The sequence below is a fragment of the Cygnus olor genome, chromosome 10, assembly GCF_009769625.2.
Source record: "Cygnus olor isolate bCygOlo1 chromosome 10, bCygOlo1.pri.v2, whole genome shotgun sequence".
NCBI lineage: Eukaryota > Metazoa > Chordata > Aves > Anseriformes > Anatidae > Cygnus > Cygnus olor.
The window spans coordinates 13615419-13642918 of NC_049178.1; the positions used below are offsets into that span (position 1 = coordinate 13615419).

Genomic DNA, 27500 nt, shown 5'->3' on the forward strand with positions numbered 1-27500 from the left:
TGCAATTATAAGTGCTTCATCCTTTTCTTTAGCCAGCCAGCGATATAAATACATTTAATTAGTTAACACCCCCTGCCAATTGCAACATCTGAGGAAAGTATTGCTGAGATTGTTGGTCCTAATTATTTTAATATTCAGGAGAACCACTTTAACATAACAAGATAATTACTCACGGGTAAGGGTTTATGAGAGCTGCAATCCTTTTCTTTATTTTCGACAGTGCAAGCCTGGGCCTAGTTAAATTTCTGGACACATTTTCAATTTAAGATTAAAAATTGTAATTTGTGAGAAATCATCAAAGCACCACATGTTGGAAGAAAAATAACTATATTCAATCTCTGTTAACACTATAGCAAAATAAATTCACTGTGTACTACATGCAATTAAGTGAAGAGTGGAATCTAAGGGAATCAGTTTATCTCTTTTTAAAAAGATCATTTTACATGTACTGAATTGATCAGCTATGAAAAACACCCTGACTGTTCCTCATTTTAGCCAGAATGTGAATCGCCCTTTAGTAATCAAGCCTGTATCCTTCTGTAACAACGTAAATCCTCTTTCCCTACTAACAGTCAATGGAAAATACAAGCTACCTTTTCTACTGCATATCTGAGAAACTCTTAACTCAAATTTCTGTTGTTTGCAGCAGGACCACCAATGGAAAAGCTATTCAGATTAGAAAAGGTTGGTCTCAGTATCTGTTGTATGTTAATGTGATATCATGCCCGCACAGTTATCCCACAAGGGTTTTTCACATGCTGAATCCCAGAAATATATCCATGTATTCATTTAAAAAGAGTTTGGCCAGAGCTGTTGAACAAATAAATTGTGTGCTGTTCCCTTCGTGTGCATTCAGAAGGATGCTTCTGTTACCACGTCCCTAAAGACAACCTTAATATATATCCAGTGAAATATTTCAATGTATCTGTTTCTCTTGCTGCATTTGTACTTATGGAAGTACAGCCTGTTTACAGCGGAAGCCCTTTCTTGCAGTAAATTTTCCTTTAAGCAAGTCATTTGCCCATAACTCCTGTATTACGAACGTGCTTGGTCTCTGTACAAAGCACCGGTGGGAAAACACAAAGATGAAAGATCAGCGCCACTGTTAAATGTCTACATCTGCTCTGTGGGTACAGAAGGCATCTGATGATGCAGCCCTTGCTCAGGAGGACAGACTGCATGGGCTTTTGGGTCATCCCTACCCGACCATTTGACTTTAGACTCAGGAGATGAATAGGCCAGACACCTACTAGAAATATGAGCTAATCCCCGCTTCTACTACTTTTACTACTGCCACGGACAAATATTAAAGCTAACCTTTGGTGAAAGAGGTTGGCTGCTAATTAGGTGCTTAAATGCAGAGGAATAATTTAGAATTTAACAAGAAAAAAAAAAAGCCAGCATTATCCATTACTTTTACTTTATAATTAAAATAATTTGAATTTATTTACCAGAATATTTGCCATTTTTTAAAGCAGACTAACGGAGTGCACTGGAAAAATCCTATCTAAATATCTAGTAACAGAGAAGGAAAAGAAAGCTGCTTGATTTAGTGAACCAAACTTTGCCTTTAGCCCAACAAGTGTGCTTTAATTCAGTTGCAAGTGTTATAAAGACAATGCATATCTAAACAGTGGTGATAAATTAGTGAAATTAATCCAAATAATAGGCAAATGTTAAGAGCAACATATGCAGAATGATTGCAAAGTTACATTAATCTAAAATAAAACCCTGGAGTTATGTAACCAATTATGAAAATTGCATTTAGCAGTAAAAGAGCAATTAAAAACAAAAAAAGCCCTAACCCCAGCCATTATGTGCTGGGGACAGGGACAGGGCTCAGAGAGAACTTGGAGATGAGCTGGAAAAGCAATTGAACAGCAAGTTTGTCTGGTTTTACTATGTTATGGAATCAAAGTGCTCAGATATGGCCTCATAATACACAGATGAAAGGATCGTTTCTCCCCAGATGGGGCTCAGTAATCAGATATAGAAACAGCTATTTTTAATGAAGACCTGCAAAATCATCAAGGCTTAGATGTTGCTGGCTGGGATAAAGCAACGGGAGGCAGACGAAACAATTTGCTAATCTGCCTGGTGGCACAAAGTCAAGCCTGATCAACACATTTTTCATAGCAAATCACATTCCTCTGGTAGGGCTGGCCCAGGAAGGCAGCCACCCCAAGCAAGGGGGAAGCCTGGTGCCAAGTGGCACTCATGCCCCTCAGCTGGGAGAGCCCAGGCTGCATCGCACAGCCGTATATGTTGAAAGACCTGCTGTATTTTTCAGTCCATCATCCTGACAAAATGCTCCCATCAATTTATGTTTTCTTTCCATGTCTTCAGTCCAGTCTATTTGCAATCTTTCCAACTGGGGGTATTCATTTGGTGTGCAGGCACACATCCCAGTAATGACAGCAAGAATGAACAACTCTCCCTTAACCCCTTATCTTCCATTACACACGCTACGTACCTTTTAAAGTCAACATGCTCTGCTATGCAAAGCCAGCACCAGTTTTTAAAATGAAGCGCTATATTTTGAAAAGTGAATATTTTGAAGATTGGTGGCAAAGAAGATGTACTTATCTTTGGAATATGCCAGAATGCTAACCCTAAAGAGGAAAGACACCAAAGATATGAACACCAAATCCCTAATAAAATTCTTAGTGGAACAAACACCGTCTCAAGCAAGTCAAATCATTCAGTTTCTGATGGGACTAATTCATGTGTTTCCACACCAAGCAAACACATGGCTGAATTGCTATCCAAACCAAGCCAAAGTTTTATATGAAAAGGTGTGCGGCATGCAGGTTCTCTGCAGTACATCCAGACGCAATCTGTGCTCTGGGCACCTGAGATTCACTATCATTTCCCACCTCTTGTAAAAAAAAAAATAAAAACCCATAGATAACGACTCCTCAAGAAAGAAATGCTGTCAGATTTCTGGCAGAAGAGACATACATTATTCTTGGCAAAACAGAGTTACGTTGGTCCTGCCAGAACAGAATAGGAAGCATGAGATCCTGGCAAAGCAAAGATAGTAGTAGAACTCCTTTTCTGAAAATAAAGATTAATAAAACAAAACAAAAAGAACTTTACATAATTCTTGGCAATGAAAGTGTATTGTGTGGGTTTGATTTCCTGACAAGACAATCTGGCATTTGCAGACAAATAATACCACACAGATATGGGCAACCATTCAGCTCGCTCTACACAGAACTGCCATCCCGCCACAAAAGCAAAAAAGCACTCATAAAACCCACAGTATTTCCGCAAAGGCATTTTTGTTTCTTTGTGAATCCTGGACAAGCTATATATCTCATGCCCACAATAAAGTAAGTCCACCTTTCCGATGAGAAGGTTTTCTTAGGAATGGAAAATGTTTGGACAAAAAATGCATTACATCCTAATTTCAGCAGTGTTGTGGCTGTAATTTTTCTATAAAAAAGAAATGAAGAAACACAGCAAAGTTTCATAGAAATGTTAAGCACACTACTAGCAAGAAGTGAATGTATGGACTTCTCAGCCACAGTAACCTCAAATCCATTAAAAATAAAGTCATGGCTATTATAGATACAGGACATTACCAAATATCCATTAGCAAAGGCCAGTGAACTGCTGTAAGTGGGTTGTCAGGCTTGCAATGAAGAAAACAATATTTATCTATAACCTTGTTTGAGTTCAGTGTTCTTCTCACTCACCTGTGCAACAGCCTGGTTTTCAAACACCCTGCTCAGGCTTTTTCTGCTTCAGATTAAAATCTCCCTGCTGATGTTGGATGCCAGAGAAAAAACAAAAGCACACACAAACAATTTTTGATGATGGTTTACCTTACTGTTGGCAAGATGCACTGCTTTCACACATGATATTACTTCCTTGTCAGGTATCTAAGAATAAGGTTGAGGATGTGTGATGGACAAAAAATTACAGAGATCTAGCAGCTTACAGTTTTGTACCGAAATAATGCTTATTTTTCAATTCTTTGTACAACAAATAAATTAAAAGGGAGGTAATAGCATTTCTAGCATACTCACAATTAGGTAAAACCAGCCTTTACTATGAAATAGATATCAAATAACCTGAGCAGAGAAGAAGCCCTGCCAGCCAGGGACCTCAGCAAACTATGCCTGAGAGCTAAAGTTGAGGAACTGCATCTTGGCTCTTTTGACCTGTGCTGCCTCGATAAAGCCAGCGTAGGTACTTGCCAAGTGCCCCCAGCTCACTCCTGTGTCTTGTACACAACTCCAAGGTGGGAGGGTGAGGAGAAATACCAGCACTACAGATACGGGTCTGACCCAAGGAACTGAGAGGCATTCAGCCAGGTTTTTAGAACCGTCTTTAACCTAAGGAAAACTCTCTGTACATGCACAGATGTTAGCAAGGAGCCTCCTTACTGGTTCTTGAGGTCTCTGAGATTTCAATCTCTGCTGCACTGAGATGGATTGCAAAGATGGAAGACCTGCTCCAAACAGTCTCAAGACCAGCCCTGTGAGGACAAAACGCTTTTGATGTCAATCTGGGTTTAAATCTGCTTAGCTTTCTAAATATCAAAACTGCTAGTCAATATAACTGCTACTTCTGATCATCACAGGATCAAGCCCTCTCTGCAGTTTGTTGCTAGGTTATCCAGCCCAATAGAAACAAGTTACCCAAAGACATCAGAAGCCACAGACATTCACTAAATGACACTTTCTTTCAAGATGTGTGCCGTTTTGTTTTTTTTTCTGTTTGTTTTGTTTTGTTTCATTTTATGGCAGCTAAATGAATTGCAACAGCAATGAAATTTTGTCATCTAAGTCTTTAATTACCTGAAAGCCTTCCTTCATGGAAATTTGTGGACAAATATGTTTATTCATTCCTTAAACACTCAAACAAAATGATCTGTGTTAAAAGTTAGATTCTTTTGAAGAAATATATAAGATGTAAATGACTGAACAAAACTCCTAGAAGAGAGAGAGGTTGCAATTTGCCAGCATATAGCACACAGTCTGATAACACACTCCTGCCAAGAATTAGCAAAACCCTGTCTGATAAAACAGGGCGCACAAGAGTGTCAAGAGTCAGTCCCAGAAAATTCCTCCATATCAATGACTGCAAAAGAGTTATCAACAGCCCAAGAGGAACAGTGGCATCATTCAGATGAAGAGGGAAGAGAGGTTTCACCTATGTCACGGGTACTTGCTGCAGAATTTTTAATTCAAGAGCCCAGTTTAATGCTAATCAAGCTTAATATATCTTCACACTGGTTTAAACAGGAATGGGACTGGACTCTACAGAGCCTACATGAGGACAGATGTCTTCAGCTCCCACTGCACCGAACAGAAGCTGGTGGTCTGCATTCCCACAATCAGGCACTAACCACCCCCATCTGCTATCTCAGTCAAAAGTGTTAACCACCTTCAGAGTTTAACATTAACTCCTGATACAGCCATAAATGAGATCCCAGCAATAATCTGCTTTTAATCTGCTTTGCCTTTTTTTCTTTTTTCTTTTTTTTTTCTTTTTCATCTTGCTCTAATTATTAAGGAGCAAAGCGCTGATGAACAACACTGATTGCATATTCTAAAAAAATGTACCACCCTCCAGCTGCTCTGCTGGTGAATCCCCTGCTTGCTGCTTGTTGGGATTTACTCTCAGCCCATCGCATCTGAAACTAATTACTACAACACTATCCTCAACATTAATTCCCTTCTCCTCTCTGGAATCAGAAGCAATACGGTACATTCAGAAGATAATTTTTCATCTCTCTTCCTAAAGGAAAGATCTCAGCTGTTTGATGAAGATAATGGTAATGAGTCACCAATTTCAGAAGGTGAAGCTTTCCGATGTCCCTTTATCAGAAACCACTGTCCAAAATTTCAGCTGGTGATTTAGGGAACTTTTTTTATATGAATGTCACCAAGACCTAGAGAAATCTGTCAGCTCTCTGTGTGATCTCAAAGATAAATTGCAGCAATATCTTGTCAACCAGCTCTCTTAAACTTACTTCACTGTCTATTCTCATTGCACCTGTTTCACTATTACTTTTTTCTCCTGCAAAATATTTTCCCCAACTTCCTTCCTTTGCTCTTTCCTGCAAATGAACTATTTTTCTCTGTTTTAACTGTCCCTTCGTTTTCGGTCAGAAGCAGCATTTTTTAAGTGACCAGAATTATCATGCAGTTTTATTTATGGTGTGACTATTAAAAAGAAAGATTGTGCGGTCAGGCCCCAATACATCAGTGAGATGTCGTACTGCAATTGGTTTCAGGAATGACGGCCACCTCTTGTCACCTGCTGGAGTTCACTCCTGTCACCTCATCAGCCTGATTCCAAGTCTGTCTGGTCTCTGTATTCTGGTGCAGATGCACCTCTGATGCACCTAAAACGTCCCCCCATGTTAGAGGTCCTCAGCTCACACTTCAATGAGCAGCAAATGTGCTGCTGCCCACCAGCACAAGGGATGCTCCCTTGGACCAGGCATCTCAAGTGGCTTTTTGAAAGGCAGAGCCTTTAGCCCCAGAGATATTATAGCAAACACGTACTCATATATTTTTGGCTATTGAACAGGATGCTAAAAGTAAAAGGAAATGAAAATCAGTAATTCATTCAATTCAGCTAGCAGATGTAACTTGTGCCCTTCCATATAGACTTCCCTATGCTAAATATTAATCATAACAATTAGACCTTGTAGTAGATGACATTGTGCTTTCTCAAATTGCTGCAGAGCATTAAGACACTGCTCAAGTTCTCTGGTGCCTGAACTATTGCATTGCTATGCATAACATTAGGAGAATTAACAATTCAAAGCTGTACTGTTATGACCAAAGTGACACAACTGAAGCAGTATTCAGTTTCTGTGTGCGTTCTATGAATACAATCTGAGCCTTTCCAACAATACGTTCAAAACATTTATATTCTGACAGTGCATTACAAAGAACGTTAGAAAAACAGCAACAAGATAAAACCCAGCTGAGGATCAGATTTTCCTGGTCATTTAGGTGACAACAAGAATGAAAAGCTCTATCATTTCAATAAAACTCTAGTCCAAGTACTCTCAAGATCTACTCCTCTGCCATATATAGCCAGTATTTTTTTAACCTATCAGATTAAAATGAAGAACTGGGTGCTGCATGGTTTGGCCGTTTTCTCCTTTCTTTTGATTGAAAGATTACATTTGGTATTTGTCATCTGTGCATACTAATATGTGAAATGGTGCAGTCAAGACATTTTCTTGAGAAAAGAAGAAAAGAGAAAAACTGAATGAAAGTAACTTCCAGCTACTGAATTCGTGTAGGTCCTAGAAGAAGGGCTTTTTCTCTTATTTTTACCCTGGTTTGGTGCTGACCCTAAGCTTGGACACGCATCCTCTGCCCAGGCTGATGTGTCACAGAGACAGCTCTATTACTTTAGGAGCTACAACTGCCCCCTGTGTAGTCCACTCTTGCTTTGAGCACAGTTTTCACGGCCAAGCTTTGGAACGGGTGAGCTGCAAAGACGACAGCTAAGCTGCGAGTGAGCTTCAGCTGAGGATTACAAGAAATTTGCAACATCATGTTTGCAGTATTTTGTACTCTGTTTTTTCCCAGAGATAATGCCTTCACTTTTACTTGCTAGATCTTTTGTGTTCCCCACTACAATCAAGGAGAGAAAATCTGCCTGTAAACCTTTTTGTTCTATATTATCATTTCATGTTGGTTTGGTGTGTTAATCAAAGTGTCAGTAATGGCTGCAAAGAGAACTCATTCAATCCTTCAAATGAAGAGAAATCTAAGCTTTCTAACACTGGCACATTTTCCAGCGGATAAGCTTTTTCACAAAGTAATTATTTCATTTTCTAGAAAGATTACTGATTACATCACACTGGGAAAAACTAAGAGAGGGACCCTTTATCTTCCCCATGTTTCTGCAATTCTTGTACAAACTTATACTTGTTACCATGAAAAATGACAAATTTGCCATCTGATCAAAATGTTAACAAGGTAAGTGTCAGTGAGATGGATCACTGACTGTCACTGCAAGCCAGAACATGAGGATACATTGATATTTCTCAATATATTCACTGCTTCCCCAATGTTCGCTAACAACATTTCTACTGTGAGTGTAATAAATCACGCAGAAATAACAAGCTGCATAGGATCTCCAGGATATGATAGATTTGTCGTAATAGCGGTATCTGCAAGGTAGAAAACAATTGGTAATGATCTATAGAAAGACCTAATAAACTGTCATTTGCTATAATGTGGCAGATGAAGCAAAGATATGAAATCTATAACACTTCTTTAGCCACTACCCTCCCCCTACACATACACATGCATCAAGTGGGAAATAGTAAAAAGAATGAATGAGGTTTGGGGTCGCAGAAGTAGAAAAGAAAGTTAATAGCATGCCCTGGATGCAATCATTAAATTATACACTGCTGAACAAGGCAAGGGATAATCACAGAAGCTGCACAGTCCTGTAACAATGATAAAGGCTTCTGCCAAGCCCATTCCTCCCCCTTTGCTTTATTTCTTTTTCATCGATTTCAGTGTTTTAAAAACTACTTACACTGAAGCGCAACCAAATGCTAATGAGGCTGGATAACCAATGGAAATGCTCATCCTCATTTTGCAGGAGATCTCAGAGGACTGAAGACAAGATGTTCCAAGGCTCTTTAGGTATTTTGTGCAGCTTCACAAATCAAAACCAATTGTTTTGAATTGGGCTGTGCCAGATCCCCAACTTGCTGCTGGGACTTTCATGTTCCTTTGCCTTTGCCTTCTCCTACATGGGAGTCAAATACTCCAACTTCCATCAGACTTCCAGAAAGACAAGAAGTTTTAGTTTGCTGAAGTACAAAAGTTTAACTTTCCATGGAGATAATGCACTGCCTAGGGTTAAAGCCTCAAGTTCTGCATTTTTAAATACTCATATACCTCTACTAATCATATTCTCCATTGCCACCTGCCTGCAACAACAGCCCGGTCAAGAACTAACACTCATCTATTAAATCATAAGTTTCCCAGGCTACAGAGACTGCTCAGTACAGATTATTCTTCCCTTCCCACTTTAGGGATGCCTTTCTGGACAAGGAGGGAGTACAGTGCATGCAATGAGAACCTTGGTCTTAAAATTTCAAAAAAACAAAAACAAAAAAAAAGCCCCTATTTTTTTATAAAGTGTAAAGAAATCTTTATTATTATTATTATTATTATTATAATTTTTTTCCCAGAAGGATGGTGGAAGAGTAATGGCTGCTCTGCATTACTTTGCTTGCAAATCACATCTCACTTAAGTGAATGCATTTTTGGGAACACAGGAGTTGCCATGCTGCCTCAGCACAGCAGTGCTCTGCTCCAGCATCCTGTCTGGCAGCTGCTGCAGGGGAATGTGCAGAAAACCTCCTAGTGGGCAGTTACAGGAAAAAACTGTTCAGATCCAACATTTTCTCCCAGCCTCTCCATCAGTCAGTAAAAATTGGCTTGTCTTGAAACATGGAGGTTTGCCTCTTCTCGAACGTTTTTTCAAGCCCTTCCGGAGTTTGTAGCTTAGTGTTTTCCACATCAGAGAGTTTACGAAGAGCCGTATTTTCAAAAGCCCTCATCTTCTGGCATGGCACTAAAAAAAGCTGGACAGATTTTGGAAAGGGCTCAGCTCCTTCGTGAAAGGGAACTGCTGAGTTCTTTTGCATATCTATCCTTAAAGGGTCACAATAGGAACTGCTCTGTGCTCAGCAGTTTTGAAAATCTGTCCTCAGTGGGAGGTGCTAAATCTTTGGAAAGCTGGTGCTCAACACTTTTGATAATCTGGCCCAAAGTTAAGTATCAGGGGCCAAATTACGTGATTTAGAGACAGAAATTCCCTACTGACAGCAGTGCAGATTTCTGCTCTATATGAATAGCTCAATAGGATTCTGGAATAATAGAGCCATGAAAAGTGGGTAATGCAACAAATAAACATCAAAGGGTAGGACTTTCCTTTTCAATCATGTTCCCTTGTGCTCTACATGAAAGGACTGAAATATTCTGAGATGAAAGAGGGAGAAGTAATGGTTAACTATATAGTCCTGCATTTCCTTCTACGATGAAAATACAAAGCATTTTTCAGGAACAGAGTATTCATGCAACATACAATTGGTAGTTTGCCTGGTATACAAGACATTGGTGGTACTAGGACTAGCCTCCTCTTCATATGCACGTGTGTGCACCAAAGAGTGAAGAGCCTTATATTTCTGCAATTCTTTTCCACGCTGGGAGCAAAGTTATCTCAGTCAAGCTCATCTTTATTTTTTCTTATGAACAAATGACGTCCATTTCTCTTCCTTGGATATTTTCAAGATTCAGCCACTTCTATCCACAATTCTGATCTAAATTTAGGTTTACATGCAATTATTTTATGATTGCTTGTGGCATATTAGAGAATTTCAGGGAAGCTTACCGGTACTCAGATGATGGGCTCCATGGATTTTGACCCTCATGTAATTTCCCCAGATTCCCATGACAGCTTTGGCCTGCATGCTGCCATTATTAACACTTCTGTCCTTCACTTCTGCTGGAATATCCTTACCTGTGTATTTATAGAGGGCTAGACTTCAGCACAGAACTAACGAGAGTACGGATGTGGTCAGCTGAATGGGAGTATACCAAGTTTCCTTGAGGTCTTTAGGTGTCTTCCAAAGCCCTTGACAAAAGATTGTTATTTACAGGTCCCTGTAACCCAGGCCTGCTGCAGGGACGCACAGGTTTCCTGGGCCCATAGGAACAGGCTGCTCGTGCACGCTGAAGATACTGTATTAAGAGGACAGTGGGAAGAGATCAGCATTGTACCCTGGGGAGAAGAGTTGGCACTAGCATCATTCATGGGACAAGATTATTTACCATGTGTTCATGCCAGCTTTCTGCTCCAGAAGTCATTTTTCTTGGTGAAACCGTGGACTAAGATGGGAGAGCCTGAGACATGGAAAATACCACACATTCCTTCCCCCAGAGGAGAGGAACAATGCAGAGGATGAACATTTTCATTTCACCAGAGGAAAACAGGTTATCAAGATGCAATTTGCTAATAAATGCTGTTCTATGTAATTAAAAGAAACCAACAACAAACAAAATGACTGTGGACCAGCAGGAAACAAGAAACTCTCCATGGAGAGTGTTAATTTAGAGAACACCCACCATGCAGCCCACCTTCCCTGTTCTCCCTCTAGAAAGAGATCCATTTTATACATGGTGATTAGGGCACTGACGAAAAAAGTATTAACATGATTCACACGTAGAAAACAAGGTTATTAGGAGTAGGGATCATTTCAGCACATTGTTCTCCTTAATAAGCAGAGCAACGAGTAATTGAGTTTCAGGCAATCTCCAAGGTGGCGCTTTGTAGAGAAAGCAGAACTTGGCATGATGTCTACTTTTCCTTTAATTACATTGCCCTAATGAGCAACTTTCTTTACTCTCAGCAAATTTATTTCTTGAGAAGAAACAACAGTAATAAGTGAGTAAAAGGGATCACCAGGTAGTACCAGAGAAGAAATATCAGGAGCTTAAAATGACAAGAGGTTGCTAAAAGTGTTGGAAAAACACCAGATTGTTCTCAGCTTCATTGTTTACTGCACTTAACTGCAGAGTAAAGGATGCTAATCAATGGAGCATACTACCTAACCTGGGAACTGCCCTTGTTCTACTGCTATTTCCCTTCTACACATGTTCATGAAAGCGACCCAGAAACACAAAATGCTGATGCATCAATTCAAAGCTCCCCTGCTCGCATGCAGCAGAGGGCAATTCTGCTTCATGCCCTTGTGCAAACGATACGAAGAGACTACCACATGCCAATAACAGCGTACCAACTGTCAATACTGCTCAATGCAGTCTAATACACAAGGATAAAGGGCTGGCTTTTCAGAAGTCTTTAAAGCATTTAGACTCTGACTCTTGTTGAAAGTCAATGACAGAGAGGGCCCTAGCTATCTTGCTTGTCTTTTTTTTTTTTTTTTTTTTTTTTTTTTTTTTGAAACTCTACCTGAGAATGCACTTACAGCAAAGAATTTCCTGGATGCACCTTTCTGGAGTAAAAAAAAAAAAAAAAAAAAAAAAAAAACTCCTTCTTGTAGTTTTTCCCTAAGTGTTTGCTAGGAGACAACACACCAGTGGAGAGAGACCCCCTAGACCTAGTAAAACCACTGTTATCTGCAGGTGAGTGAACATATCACCTGTTATTAAAATACTTGAGGTGTTCACCTTTGGAGAATTGCAATTGCTATTACTTACAAACTTTGGTAGAATTAAGCCAGGGTATTTCCAAGTGACAATGTGACTTTTTTAATACCAACAATATTATTCTCCAGAAAAACACTGAAGCAAAGTACTTGAGAAACATCTAAGGTTTCAATGTTGCTCAAAGCTGGGGAGCATATCCCAGTATATTTATTGACTTCTTTGGGTCACAGCTCCTACAAGGAAGCATGATCCTCATACCCTGGAGTATTCCATGTAACTGTAGAGATGTGATCAATCCACCTCTCTCCTTTTCGTTGTTCAGAGAGTTATGAATGTATCTGCACTCAATAGCAGATCTCACTCACTCACTCTCTAACTTCACAATCTCCCCTTACCTCTCTGCATCACACCTTTAAGTGCTACTACTTAACGCACTCACAGAGCTGGTAGGAAATTTAATTAACGTGTAAAAATACTCTGAGGTCTCCAAAAACAGGTACTTCAGATGTAAAAGTGTGAAATGAAATTATCTACAAATGGAAAATTTGAAAGTGCCTGTGGAAGCAGACATCTAAGACCTTAAGTGTTTATGCAGCTTTATGTATTGTTATTTCTTCGGTAAGACTGCCACAGAAATGGCAGGGGTATGGGAAGAAAGTATGTTAGCACTTAGACTCTATTCATAAGTGCATTAAGTGAAACTATTTTTCTGAGGAAAAAAAACACAGAAGGAGAGCAAAGTCCCTTCTCCTGGGAAGCTAATCTCAATTACTGCTCACAATCACACTTCAGCTGAAGAAAACCCTGCATAACTCCCATGCTGTATGTGATCTGGCAGTTGTGTGCATTTGCCACTTCAAAGACACTTATGTAATGACCAAGAATAGATTTTCTTCTTACAAAAAGAAAGCAAAAAGTGATCCTTCAAGAAAAAGGTATCTAAAAATAGACCTTCCATTAAGAACTATTTATTGCTATACGTTCCCTCTTCCACGGAGATTGCAATCCCTAGAAGCAGGTTACCAACAGACAGAAGTAATTTACATTGGTAAAAATGGGGATACAAATGTTTGGTAGGATTTGCTTTTATGCTTACTACAAACATGTGACCAACTGCTGCAATTAAATGTAGGAAGCAGTTCTTAGCCAGCCCAGTTGCACTATGCTGCAACCCTCCAGGGAATGTGAGACAAAGGCTGCCTTATTTCCCTGCTTTCTCTTGTTGTTGGAATACCTGTGCTTGGATGGCTGTAATTAGGTTGCAACTCAGCCAAGTGGGAGCTTTTTCTTGCAGCAATAAATGCAGTTTCTTGATGTGGGCACCAATAAACACTTCCTCCATTTTGCAGAGTGCGAAAGCTGAAATTTGGGAACAATGCTGCACTGCGCTCCTGGAAACATATTCAATGGCTCCCTGCAACATGGAGAGGCATTTTCATACAAATAGAGTCATTAGCACAGGAGGCAGTAGTCAGAAAGGTGAAAGTTTTCAATACAAGGCAAATAGCAACAAATCTGTTTTTGAAAACAAATCATATACTTCCTGTAATTAATTAAATTTTGGAGATATTTCCTTTTTGACCCCAAGGAAACACTGCTAGTTCTTCTCTTCTTTTGAACATCCTGTATGTTTTAAAATGCATGCTTCATTTCAGACAGAATTAGCAGTTCTGAAGATTTTGCAGTAATATGGCCACTTGAAATCTCCCCGCAATGAACCATCACCCCAGTGGGGGAGTTGAAGCTCTTCACTCCCACCCTACAGGGTATCTTGGGGTTCAGAGCAGGGAAGTGTGGTCGCTGGTGTGAGAAGGACCCACCAACTTTGCTCTTGGCACCGATGAAGGCCACCGGCCCCTGCAGTTCCATGTAACCTGGGTGCAGGGTTATAAACACCGTTTAATAAATTTGAGGGCAGGAGAACAGTAGGAGAGAGGGGAGCAGATTCTCACATCATCAGGAGGGAAATAGACTTTTAAAAAGCCAGTTGTGTCTGTGCACAACAATGAAGCTTTATGTCTATACAAACTGACAAGTCAAATTTTACTCCTGGGCCCAATTCTCAACAGCAGTGCCATTTGATGGTGATAGCTCACCTCCTGCCTCTGCAGCCTTAATGGCTCTGTCTGCCAGGAAGGGCAGGCAGGATGATTAAAATAAGCATTAACAGAATGGTTTGGTGATTAGCTTCTCTCTCTCTCTCTCTCTCTCACTTTTTTATTTTTATTTTTTGATCTGCCAAAGATTGGTAAAGCCTTTTGTTCATTAGCAGTGTACTTAACTAGTGCACATTTAAAGTATTCATTTTCTTAAGGACAAGGATTAAAGCAACTAAGGAAAACCACTGCAAAACCTAGCACTCAAGTCAATCCATAACATGGAAAAGAAACAATAGTGCTTAATATATTTAAACAAAACCAAATTATATATAATTATCCTGACACTCTGTCAAACTACATTTTCACTCTAGTGCAATGATTTGTTAAAATCTCCTTTCTGAAACTGAAATGAACATTTTCTTTCTCAGTATGGAAAAAGCTCTGCAATCTCTCTAGACTTCCCTCATGGCAAAAGCATCACAACAAAACCTAACATCCACTCTCACTGTGTACTCCTTTTGCCATCCGCCTTCTTCCTCCTATTTCAATGGCATAATCCATCGCCGGGTCTCCCCATAGGAGACCTGAGCCCTTGCCATCCCAGCAACTGCCCCACATACTTGCATTATCAGGGCCTAAAAGAGCAGAATTTTGAGCAAATGTTTCTAGAAAACCAAGCCATATTCCTGCAATATTTTGCCCAAGATAATTTTGTACCTCTGCCTTTTAGGCATTTTAAGCCTTTCCTCACATATGGCAATAATGGTATAGAGCACGGCCTGAGCTATCTTTGGCAATGAATTTTTTAACTAGTGTTTTAAATGCATGAAACTGAGATTTGCCTACGATAAACTCTGTAGCATTTTTGCCAGACCACAAGCTGTAATGTAAAGTGTTGTCTTCTACAAAAAGAGGTGAGGTGTTAACTGTGAAACCACAGTGAGCTGGTAACCGAAAGGTGTTAACTTTGGTGCCTGAAGGATGGCAGTTTATATTTCAATGCTGTTAACTGTTTCACTGATGATTATTGTAGCAGAAATATCGAGCAAAGGCACGACACAATCAGATCTTGCTTAGGCAATTTAGCTATTGAAATCCCATACATTTTGGTGCAAAAGAGAAGGCCCAGAAGTGTTAGAAGGGACCAAAACAAATACTGCATGTGTTTCTGAGCCCTTCACTCTTTCCACATCTACAAACACAAGTCCGTGTGTGTGTGTATATATATATATATACACATATATATAAACACACATACATATAAGCACATGTATTAATACCTGTTTATTAAAAAAAGTATTTTTCTTCAGACTTTATAGTTTTCACTTTCATTTTAATAAACCTTTTTTTTTTTTTTTTTTTTTTTTTTTTTTTTTTTTTTCAAATCTAAAAGTGCCTAAATAAGAGGTTTGGGGAATTTTGTTTCAACTCACACTGTCAGCATGTCATTTTGGTTTTGGAAACAAAAAACATTCAATTCTCTGTTTGTTATTTTAGGACTGTTGGCAGTATTTGCTAGCTCCCTTTCAGTTCAGCTTCCTTCTACACCTTTACTCCCCCCGATAAAAAAAAAATAATGGAAAACAGTGGGCAAATACATAAAGGAAAAAGAAAGCTTTTTTTTTTTTTTTTTTCCCCACAGAACAAATGAAAACAGAACACAGGCACATACCTGGAAAGCTTATTTCTCATATATATGCATTTTTCACTCTTTTGACTCATAAGATAAATTAACTTGACCTTGCAGATATTGGTAAACCCATCCCATCAGACTTTTATTTACTTCCCAACCAAGGAAGAACACTTGGCTCCATTAATATACCTGCACCTTCATTTAGAAAAGTCACATTTAGAAAGTGAGGGATAGCATCACATACATATCACTGAATCTGCTGATTCAATGCTGGGCAAGCCAATGACACTGCCGGCAACAACCAGCTCAGATGACATCTCCTATGGGTTGGTCACTTCCCAGGTACTTGGTGCTTGAACCTCCACTAGACAAAGCCGATCCCTCAAAACAGTGATCTGCATTTGCAAGGGAGCAGATAAAGAAACTGCCCCCAGCTACAGGGTCCAAACAGATCGTTTCTGTGGAGGGTCACATCCTAAAACCATAGCAGCTTTATGTACCTGCACGGGGGTCAGAAGGTTGGATCACTGTGAGCTACTGGCCATAACAGAGCCAGTCCTACCACTGGAAGGTGTTCTGATGATCTTTAAGGTCCTGTCCAACCCAAACCATTCTATGATTCTGTGATTCTATGACTGGGAAGTGACTCTCCAAATTTTACTCTTGGCAGAACAAACTGCAAAGGTAATCTGATGTACAGTGCCCTGCATTTCTTTGTGATTAGGTTTGGGGATTACCAACTGGCTGCTTTCATACCTCAATCCTTAAACAGAATGTAAGGGAGTATATTATTTTAAGTTTATGGCAACTTTTCAGTCCAGAGAAGAAAAATCTCTTTTTGGAAACCACCAACTCCCTGATAGTTCTGTTTACTTTCCATCTCATCAATTCCAAAAAGACGAGTATCTAGGATACTAATGGGGCATGTTCTCCCCACCAGCAAGAATTCAGCTTACATTGTGCATCAGAGGATAAGCAGAGGTCTAGAGACAGTTTTACCTCAGGGACTGGGAGTACACAAGAAGCACCTGAGCAGCTAAGCAAGTCCAAGTGCTGACATAGCAAATGGGCCTGAGACACCACGTTCACTTTAATTCCCCTATCAACAACTTGTCTTTGGTTGGAGCCTCTTTGTCACTAAGTCACTTGCCAACGAAGGACACAAAAGAGCAAATGCTTCATGAGCTAAACACAGTAAATATCCTACAGTAGGAGCCAAAAGCCCTTTTGTAATTGTCGCAATAATTTGTCTGTGCTATATTTTAGACTAAACATTAGTGATTTCTGGAAGCTGGTATTTTTTTACCTATGAGGAAAATGATTGTGGGAACCTTGAGGCAGGAAAGGGTAAGAACCAGCAAGAGCAGTGATGGAATGCAGAGAGGCAGCTAGGCTAGAGGGCAATGAGACTACACAACGATATGTGTAATGCCAAACGTACATTACCTTCCAGACAAAGTCTAGGTGTAAAGGACATGGATATGATCATGAGGAATGGCTGCCCTTAACGGGAACTCTTCAAACCACTTCTGATTTGTTCCTATAGCTGGGCTGATCCCATTTCTCTAGATCCAAAGGAAGATATTAGAGAATAAAATGGTTCTTAATCAGATCTGATTATGATATCTTCCTATTTTAAGATGAGTGCAGCAATGTACACAGTCTACAGGAAGATCTCAGAGATTTCAGATATCAAATTAAGAAATGCTTTGCAGGGTTAGAAGAGGTAGAAAATACCACAAACAATGGGGTTTCCATCTATGGAGATATACATGATGATAGGATGTCTCCCAGTATTCTTGTTACATCCTGCTTGTAGATTTGTCATTTTTGCCTTATGTACCTTGGGTGCATGCAGGGAGTACCAGCAGTTTCCAGGGGATTTCAAATTTTAATCATATAAAATATCATGGTCCACAAAACAAATCATCTTGTTTGACTCAAAAAGAAATTCATTTGTTGGAAAAAAAAAAAATGTTTCAGGTCAACTCAAGATGACTTTTTGCCAGTTTATTTGCCAGAAGTCCAAAACATAATTATTTGCACAGTTCTAGCTTCTACTGCAATACTCGCAGCAGGAAATATTCATGTACAGTTAGTCTGACTTGCCCGGCTGGAGTCGCTATAATATCACAAGACACACGAAACAACTGGGAAATGCTTATGCTCCTTGGCTACTAGAAACCTCCTCTGATGCTCCATCAGTCAGAAAAAACAACATTGGCAAGACCAGGATAAAATCCACAGCCTACTAAGATGAATTTATTTGCTGCTGCATCAGAAGAAGATAGGGAAATAGACTTTTACCTGGGGAAAACATTTTTTCTTGTTTTATTTTTCTTCTATAAATCCAGTTTAGATTCCGTGTTGCTTCCTTCCCTTTCCATGGGTTTACCCATGTAGGGTTCAAAGGAAGCAGAGTCTGGCCCCAAGGGAGTTCAGATGCAGCAGACTGATCTACCAGCAGGCTACAATATGTTCCCAGAAGGTGCAATATAATTCTGAGGCCAAGGAACAGCCTATTAGCTCTGCATGCTATTAATTTTCATGAACAGTTCAATCCAATGCTCACAGAAGCTGCTGGGCATCTTTCCATTTTGTCTAGCAGGACCTGGATTAAGGCTTATTTATCTTTTCACTATATACCTTATCTTTAAGGAGGAAGCAGCCCAAACAGTTTAGTGCAGCTGTGCACATTTCAAGCCCTCTACCAGGCTCTGTGCCCGGCAGTATGCAAGATGCTGTCTGCAGGTCAGGGTGAATGCACGTCACAGTCAAAGCCACTCACGGAGGATTAAACTTCAGGCTTGTTTGACTAAGCTTCTAAATTCACCACTGTTCCCCAGTTTTGTCAGTGTGAAAAAGCAGCCCAGCAGGCTCTTGAGTCACGTGCCAAAATGCCTCCTCCATCCTCCCTGGAATTGGAAATGATTACTAATAGGTATTCTTGCTGAAATGATTTAACATAATGTGCTGAATGAGATCACTAAGTCAAAATATCTTTCCCTAAGTGATTCTCTTACTGTGTGCCTGAATGCTAGAGGGGAAGGAGGACACCATGAACTGAGGTCTTTTGCTGGCTTCTGCATTTTACGAAATCTCTAAGTTACTGAAGAATTCACATTAGGAAGTTTCACCCAGGCTCATTACAAGAGGTCCACGAGGCAGGTCTGGCAGGTAGTGGGGATGGAGACATGAGAATTTGGGTCAGCCTCTCTTATTCACACTTTCCCTCTCTAGAGTGTTTTTAATGCTCTCCAGCCTAGGTTGGGAACTGAAAATGGGTGGGGAGCTCAGGTGGGCATGAAAGCAAAGCTGGTGTGAAGATGGCACTCTTTGCCCTGGACAAAATGTACGTCACTGCTGTAACTGCATGCATTACAACAGGCTGCAACCACCAACTGAAACACAGGATTTGGGGAGAAATGAGGCTTGGCACCACAAAACGCAGTACTGCAAGCCAGGGGTGCTCCTGTTTTCATTGACAAGTTGGGCTGCCCTCACCCCTCCAAGTATGTCAGCCTCCAAATTCACTTACTGGGGTCAGTACTCATAACAGCGGCATTACAGACTTTTGATTCAGCCTTCCTTTCTAAGAAATCCCCACACTCTCTGGCCCAGTACAGCTATTACCTACCAACCTAAAGGATGATAAATGTTATTTATATTGCGGTAATGGCTAACCACTCAGTGGAGACCCGGGACAGGCTGTGCTATGGACTTTTTCAAACACACACTGAATGAGGACTGCCCACAGATGGCTGAGTGTATGAAACTGCTGAGACATTTCAGGATAATGTTCTTGAATGCCTTGGACACGATGACCTCCAACAACTCTGCAGCACTTGTGCTGACTGCAACAACACAGGTGCTGTCCTACAGTAAAGACATTCATTAACACCACACTTACCAGTTACTGTGACATACCCTTACAATAGCAAAAAAATCATTTACTTCAACGCATGTAACTGCTTGATGGGAAGGCCTTTAAATTCCTTGATTAATAACTTCAAAAAAAATATCTATTCCAAACCAAACAGAAAGAGAGAAATAAGAGGTACATTTCCTAATATTTAGCTGCTATAGTTTTGTTGTCCAAGAAATAAAGTGAACCAATAAATAAGATATAGAAAAGTGATCCAGCAAGACTAAAATATGAAGAACCCGATGCTATAAAAAACCTGCAAGACCAATTTAACTCTGACTTGTGCATACTTGCAGGATTAGGCTTCAAATAATTGCAGAAAAATGTAAGAACTAAAAAACTATGCCTTTAGCTTTTCACTGTGCTGAGCCCTGAGGGTGGATAGCTAACACTCCATGGGAAACAACCTCTCAAGAAATACCCCTGCAAAGATGCAAATGAAATATATCTTCATATCACTATTAATCACTCTTTCCATACCTTAGAAAAATCATCCAGTGACTTTTTTCATATGCACCGAGGTAAAGAAAGCTAAAAGATTAAGTGACACATTCCAAGAATTGTCTCAGAGAAGGTGCTGTGGAATAGGTGTCGGCCCCTCTTTCATTTCTTTTACAATTAATGTTCCAGTATTGAAGTTCTAAAAATATACCCAGAAACTAGCTGGCATTAGTGTCCATCAGCAACCTTATTAAAAACCAAGTGCTAAAGGTATACCTTACCTTTAAGAATACCCTTTTCACTTAAAAGTGGCTCTAGATGAGGCTATCTCAGAGCTTCGTAGCCAAAAGCCTGAAGATACCAGAGCCTAGTGAACAGACTTTACTAAGCATGGATCAACCTGCTAGTTTTTTTCTGTCTTTTCAATCAGAAGGGTGGTCAGTCCCAAACCAAATGGGAGAAATAAAGCACACAGGAAGAGGCTGTGAATACTTTCCAGCTGTCTCATCTCTAGAAGTCTCCTAAGAGGACTGATGTCTCAACATCTGGGCATTCTCCTTCCTGTCAAACACTCACTGAGCAATGGGATTTGTCAACAATCTGCTGAGCATATACAGATGACAACTGTGGACTTTGGAGAGCTCAATGGCATTTACAGATAGGTAGGATTTTGAGATATATATGTTGAATCAGGGATGAGACCCAGAATCTGCAAAACTTATACACAGTAGCTGTACAGTTTTTACCTGCAGTTATTAGATCAGGCACCACAATATGCAAAAAGTAGCCCGGGTGTGCTTTACAATTACAAAAATTGTTTCAGGGAGGCTGATCAGCCTGTTTCACACACTACAAGGAAAAGGCTATTAGGATGATACTGGAAGGAGGCCTGCTGACTGAAGTACAGCTCTGCCTATCATTCAACTATATGGAAATAAAGCTTCACTTATAAACAGGTTATGGATTGCCTTAAGCGCAAATTTCATGGACAATGGATTTGTAGCTCTCTCCAGCACCTACACCTCACCTAATAGTACTCTATCCCCTGTAGATTTTCAGACTGTTGCTTCACCATGATCAACAGATCTTCCTAAGTCTTTTAAAAAATCTTTTTGACAAAGGGATAAGTCTAGTTGGTACAACACAAAGATGCATGATATCAAAAGATTTTTGCTTTACTGAAATAAGCTCCAAATAATTTCTCAAATCAGCTGTATTTTCAACAGTTTGCCACCCCCCCCTTTTTTTTTTTTTAAGTATATATTTATCCACTTTCCTCCTGATAGCATACTGCTTAAGCCCCTCTGCCCCACAGTCCAGAAAGTGCTAGAACGTGGCACCAAACTTTTTATAACATCAGATGTTGTAGGTTTTTTCCCTGGCAATTTAATTGTACAATGAAATCTTTGGTAAGCTACAGTCTGTATAAAGACTTCTGTTTGCTCTTTGGTATTCAAGAGTGACTGTTTAGACTCTGAGGCTGTATGTTCTTCCACTAAAACACATATTATCACATCAGTGTCTAAATATTTTTGTTTCCTATGTCTGCTATAAGCAACACCTACAATTGCTATAACTGAAAATGACAAGATAAAAATAATTTTCACCAATTTGTTATGCCTTTTGCATTTAACACTAAAAGTAAAGTCTATTTCATTAACAGAGTTCTGTTTTTTTGTATTTACATACAACAAGAGAGAAATAAGCGTGCTAAAAAAAAAGTAAATGGCATTGTAAATATGACAAAAATGGAAACAGAGTTTGTGGGTTGGTACAGCACTGAAAACCACTTAACACATTTGAAGAGAAAAAATGTTAACTTCCAAGTTGCCTCACTTTACTGCTTTTAAGTACAGCAGTATATAGGATGGCCGTCATGTATTTACATTTGATGTCCTTGCTCAATGGTCTCATTATAAGGTTATATCCTTGTTAGACGAGTTCTCAGTCTCTACTTCTCATGTTCACAACTTCTGAATTAAGTCATTAGAAAACTTTAAAATATGCTATCATTTTTTGAGAGTGGGGAGTTGTCATCATGTATATATCACAAAGGAAAAAATACAAAAGCATAAAACGTCATGAATTTTTCTTCAAGCAGATAGTATTGCAGTAGCGCTGAACAAGTTTGTATTAATTACTTTCAGAAAGAAAAGGAGATGTCATATTTGAGATAGAGGATCCTACCAAACCCACTAAGAACAATCCGTAAATCTAACAATAGTGAGAATTTTTTCGTTAACTCATTGTGACAGCTGTCAAGCTGGGGAAAACTTTTTGTTAATGCCAATACAATTGTTCATTTAAACCAGAGCCAGTAATTCAGTCACACTGGAACAGCTTATGTCCCCAGCTCTGCAGTATAATCTGCACACATGCATATATTACATCTATATAGTTGCTCTTTAATTTTTATCTTTGGGGCTACAAAGTCATTTGCCCAGAGCCTGAGCAGAGTTCTGCAGAAAGCAAGCCAGAAGGCAATTTGTGATGAAGTTGTACTGAGCCTCCTGTGTTTTCCCCTGCTGGGAGGGAGAGGTTTGTCACCCCAGCCTGGCAGCTCTCTGCCTGGCAGGCTAACTGTGTGGTTTGGTGAGTGGTTATCCAACACTCACCCTTTCCCACAGCACCCGCAAAATAAGAGAGCACAGCTCTTGGTAGAGATGACACCTCACGCTGTGCGTGGTAACAAACAGAAGTACCAAAAATGTTGACTGCATCCTCCACTGAGACCCTGTGCGACCACAACTTGACCCAGAGCTTACAAGGAAATCTCAGTACAGGTTTTGGTGCTTATCACAGGCTTTTTGCAACCAATAAAAATGCAAAGAATTCATTAAATAATTCCACTCAAGGCAGGTCCTATATCATCAAGGTGATTTTCTAACTGTGAAAACAACTCTGAACAAGAAATGGAGTGCAGCCCCTACCTCCTCGTAGACATCGTCATTCCTGCTGAAGTCTCCTACCCTCCTTGGGAGGACATGGACGTGGACATGCTGGAAATATGAAAGCAAATAACAGTGATTACCAAGATCATGCCATTCTTTCCTCGACTGTCAGCATTATTCTCCACACATACAAGTAACCATGCATGGGCTTGGAAAGTGAGGGGCAATGTATTTTGTCACAAATGCTGATGATATATGGGGAAAAGGAACAAAAATAAGAAGAAAGTCATTATGACATGTCATTTTGACGTTCTATTATTACTATTTTTTTCTGTTAAGAGATTATGACAGTCTCTTCATGCCATATAGGAAGGACAATTCAAGATTCTTATGCCTCAAAATCTACTAAGAATTTTTAAAAGAATGCCTGAGAAATCAATCAAACACTCATCTATCTGCTTTTTTGCAGTGAGCTCAGCTACAAAACTGCAAACATTCTTTGATCACACGTATATACACAAAATACACAGGATTTAGATAGCTTGCATGTGATTCAATTTGATGAGATGGAAATCAGTTGAAATTCAGGCACCTTGCTAAAGCACGCTTAAAACATGGCTCAAGTCTATAATGAAAATTAAAAATAAAAAAAAGATTTTCTTACGCTAATTATAAGAAAATTCAAATACACCTACATCATGTTAGCTTTGATCCATAAAAGCATTTGCTCAGTGAATAAAAGGAAATCACAAGGATGTTTCAGTTAGTGAAATATTCTGAATTCCACAGTTGTGTTTTTTTTTTTTTTTTTCTTAATTTACCCTAGAGAAACCAATTTTGCTTACTCTTATCATTATCTGCAGCTTTCAGTGTTTTCAACCTAGATATGAGGATGTTTCTTGAGGGTTAAAAACCATGGTTTTGAGTAATACATCAGTGATAGTGTTCTGATAGTGTATTATACTAATATATCATGGGAGCGATAGTGTTCTTGTGATGTATTAGTGCAATGTATCATCTGAACATCACTGCTCTCATGATGTATTGCTCAAAATCACAAAGCAAGTTTAAAGATGGTCTTCAGTAGTCCTAGGCCTGAAACATTGCTTTTGGACAAAGACAGACTTCCAAGAAAAATATGAGTAAACATGAAAGTTTGTACCAATACTGCAAAATTTCAATAGTGTGTCCCACCTGTGACTCTCCTTAGATTTAAAGTTTATTCATGAAACTATAGAATAATCTGTCAGTTTCTTTCTGATCTGGTACAAGGAGTGATACCTTCGCTACAAATATCAATTTTTAGGAATTTCTCTTGATGATATATATATGTAAAATATAGCCTAATATATAATATATATGAAGCCTAATGACAGCTGTCAACAACAATATCTCCCCCAAATTCCACTCGTTTTAAGAGCAATTTTTACCTTTGTGGAAAAATGTTCTAGGATGCACACAGGAAAAGATCTGTATGCCCAGGACAATTTGGAATATCAGTGAGCACACAAGATGTAGTCCAAAGTTCAGTGCAGAGATGCTGCACTGCAGATGCACAGACCAGCATAGCAGGTAACGAATGAGCCTAATGTGAGCTTCTGCCCAAAATGGGTTCACATGTTCAGCATTGAAAAAGAAGTATTTATGACAGCATATGGGCCACTTGGCATCAGTAGACACATTCTCAGGGGTTAGTCACCTTTACTATGTGCATTACGTTCTTATACCAGGCCATGTAGCAAAATCTGTCACCTGTATCTGAAAACAGTACTTCCATGTCTGAGGTAACTAGAATCAATTAAAGAGAGAACTTTATTATTTTTTTTCCCAAGACATTCCAATTATTATTATTTTTAATTCTGTGCATGGAACATACATAGATATCTGAACTCTTCCTACTGCTTGTGAAATAGAAAGAAACAGGATCAGAAATTATGGCTCAAGTAGATTCCTTCTCTTCAGTTTTACCAAGAAAGTAGAGGGAAAAAACAAACACAGAGCGGTGGTTACCATGTGGGAGAGAAACCAAAGAAGGGGATTTCACATTTTATGGTCTTCCCAACTTGGGGTGCTGGTATTTTGTTCACTGAGAGTTCTTTAATTGATCATTTTTGCTCTTTAGTGTTATTTGTTATTGCTAAAGCCTCAATCCACCAAGGCACTTCAGCACCAGCTTAATTTCCAACCTGTGATTGGTTCAGTTTGAGTATTTGCATCACAGGTATAATGTATATATCTCCGTGTTTTGCATCCATTGCTGGATGCAGGAAGATCTCCCCACCTGGGGGTGGAGGAAATTACTTCAAGTTACCAATAAATTAAAGTTGTTTCCTTTCATTTTTTTTCCAGACAAAACAAAAACATGAATGTCCAAAAAGCCATTTGCAGTTGACTGAAATGTGTCAGTAAATACAAACAAAACATTTGGCTGCATTTTTTTTTTTTTAAACCAAACAAACAGATTTAGGCAAATCTTCTCTCAAAACATTGTTTGGAAACGAGAAATCCAAACATTGTGTATACAACATGTCAAAATAAAGCGTTTCAACTCTTCCCAGTTATTGTGGGTACCCTCATGTCTGGGTGGGTAGCAGACAGCACTGTTGAATTCCAGGCAGGCTGTATTCAATCACTGCTGATTGCGTTTCATTTTTATCCTAAAAATTACTTTTCCCTCGTTTTGCATTATTTTGATTAATAAGCAAGAAAAGCAACATACAACAACCGAGACATTTACATTAATGGACCGATCAATATTATCCGCATGAGGGTATAAAAAATGCAGACACACGCTTGCATTGCCTAGTGTGTTAGCTACCATTCCTTCTTCTTGTCAGACACTGATGGAGAAAGCTGCATGTGATCACAGGCATGCTGGGTCCAACACCATAGGGACATGGCAATATGTACCCAGCCTGGGGGACATCCTGTGGTCAAAAATGCTTGAGCCTCACCAGTTGCTTCTGATATCTGCAAGGAGGATGTAGGAGCTGTCACGAAAAACGTTTACCTAGCCACAAAGAACCAGGACTGAATATTATAAGGCCTTCAAAATTGAAATTTTTAGACTGACAGTTTTCTAGGCTCAGGACTTATAGCTTCCTCTGTTTTCAGAGCAGCTACCATGTTACAAATGAAATCTCAGTTTGAGAAGATTCTAAAGGTGAGATTTACCAACTGACACAAAAGCACCCTTAAGAGAAGTATTTTCAAGATCTTTAAACCCAGAGTGGACAGAGAATTAGAAAAGTACTGCGAGGAGCAAAATCTGCATTGCCAAGAGGGGTTCGTGAGCCAGAGCCAGCAGGAGCCACCTCTGACCTCCCCCTGCAGTGAGGGGACCCCCCGCTCGAGCCCCATGACATTCCCAGCATGACTGTGGGAGCCTGGGGCCCACTCATCCCATCGCTGCTGAAATCTGGCAGCAGCACAAGCATTCATGGGATTGTGCATCTAAAAACATTTTCCTATGAGCCAGGATTGCAAAATGCTCACAAAAATCTCAGCCAAAAAACCTGCAGCCTGTTTTGTTGGGGGAAAAAAAACACACATTCAGGTCAGGTGAGTTTTGCTTCAGCACTCAAGGCCATGCAGAAAGCAATGTTCCTAGTTATGGCTGTTTTTATATACTGAATTATGGTCGAATAGCTGATGTGTCACCACCACACTGGATGTAAAGTGAAAATACCAGGCAAAAACAGACACTGAAAGAGATTTCCTGGGTAGACCAGAACAGTGAAGATCAGATGACCCTGCCACACAGCACTGGGGAGGACACAGACATTGCCTGTAATAATTCATGAACATTATGTTGTGTTCACTCAGCTGCTGGGCCAGTTAGCAGAGCAACAAAGCTCTGCTTCCAACAGAAATGGAGATAATAGCCTGTACAAGAGCTCCTCGGCACTCACCTGGGGTTTATTAGCAATACACGTTGCTATAGGATGAATACATAAAAACTGGCAATGGGTCACGTGCCCCTGAGGACTGCCAAAAAGGTGGTAGAGGAAGGGCTGATCCCCCCAGCACCTGCAAGGGCAGTACGTGCCTGAGCTGTGCCTTCACACAGCAAAACCAGATGCCTTTCATCAGCCTAATCCTTTCCCTTGTTATGTTCCTTGTTAATACAGAGACAAAGCTTTCACACGTGGGTTCCCACAGTCTCATGGTGCAGCAAGATCAGGCAAGGGAGCAATGTGGGGAACAGAGGGAGATCAGTGTGAGGAAGAACAAGCCCCGATGCCCCTGCCACTGCTGCTCTCAGGCAGGAGGAAGGACGGGAAGGACAGTGGGGGCTGCAGATTGCAAGATGTGCTGGCCAGGAGACCCCCATCA

At 39.9% G+C, this 27500-nt stretch overlaps 1 protein-coding gene across 9 annotated transcripts in view; it reads right to left on the minus strand.

Moving 5' to 3' along the window:
* FHIT (fragile histidine triad diadenosine triphosphatase) overlaps window positions 1-27500 on the minus strand; it is a 495922-nt gene that overhangs the window by 62759 nt on the left and 405663 nt on the right. For 5 of the 9 annotated variants that reach the window (XM_040568616.1, XM_040568619.1, XM_040568617.1 and 2 more), the window contains 2 exons: window positions 23205-23273; window positions 17351-17473 (listed from right to left, as the gene is read on the minus strand). In XM_040568616.1, coding sequence (XP_040424550.1) covers window positions 17369-17473; window positions 23205-23273 — 174 coding nt within the window. In that variant the 3' untranslated portion in view covers window positions 17351-17368. Of the gene's footprint in view, window positions 1-17350; window positions 17474-18778; window positions 18824-23204; window positions 23274-27500 lie in introns of those variants that run through there. The other 4 variants (XM_040568623.1, XM_040568622.1, XM_040568621.1 and 1 more) reach the window with 2 other exon arrangements.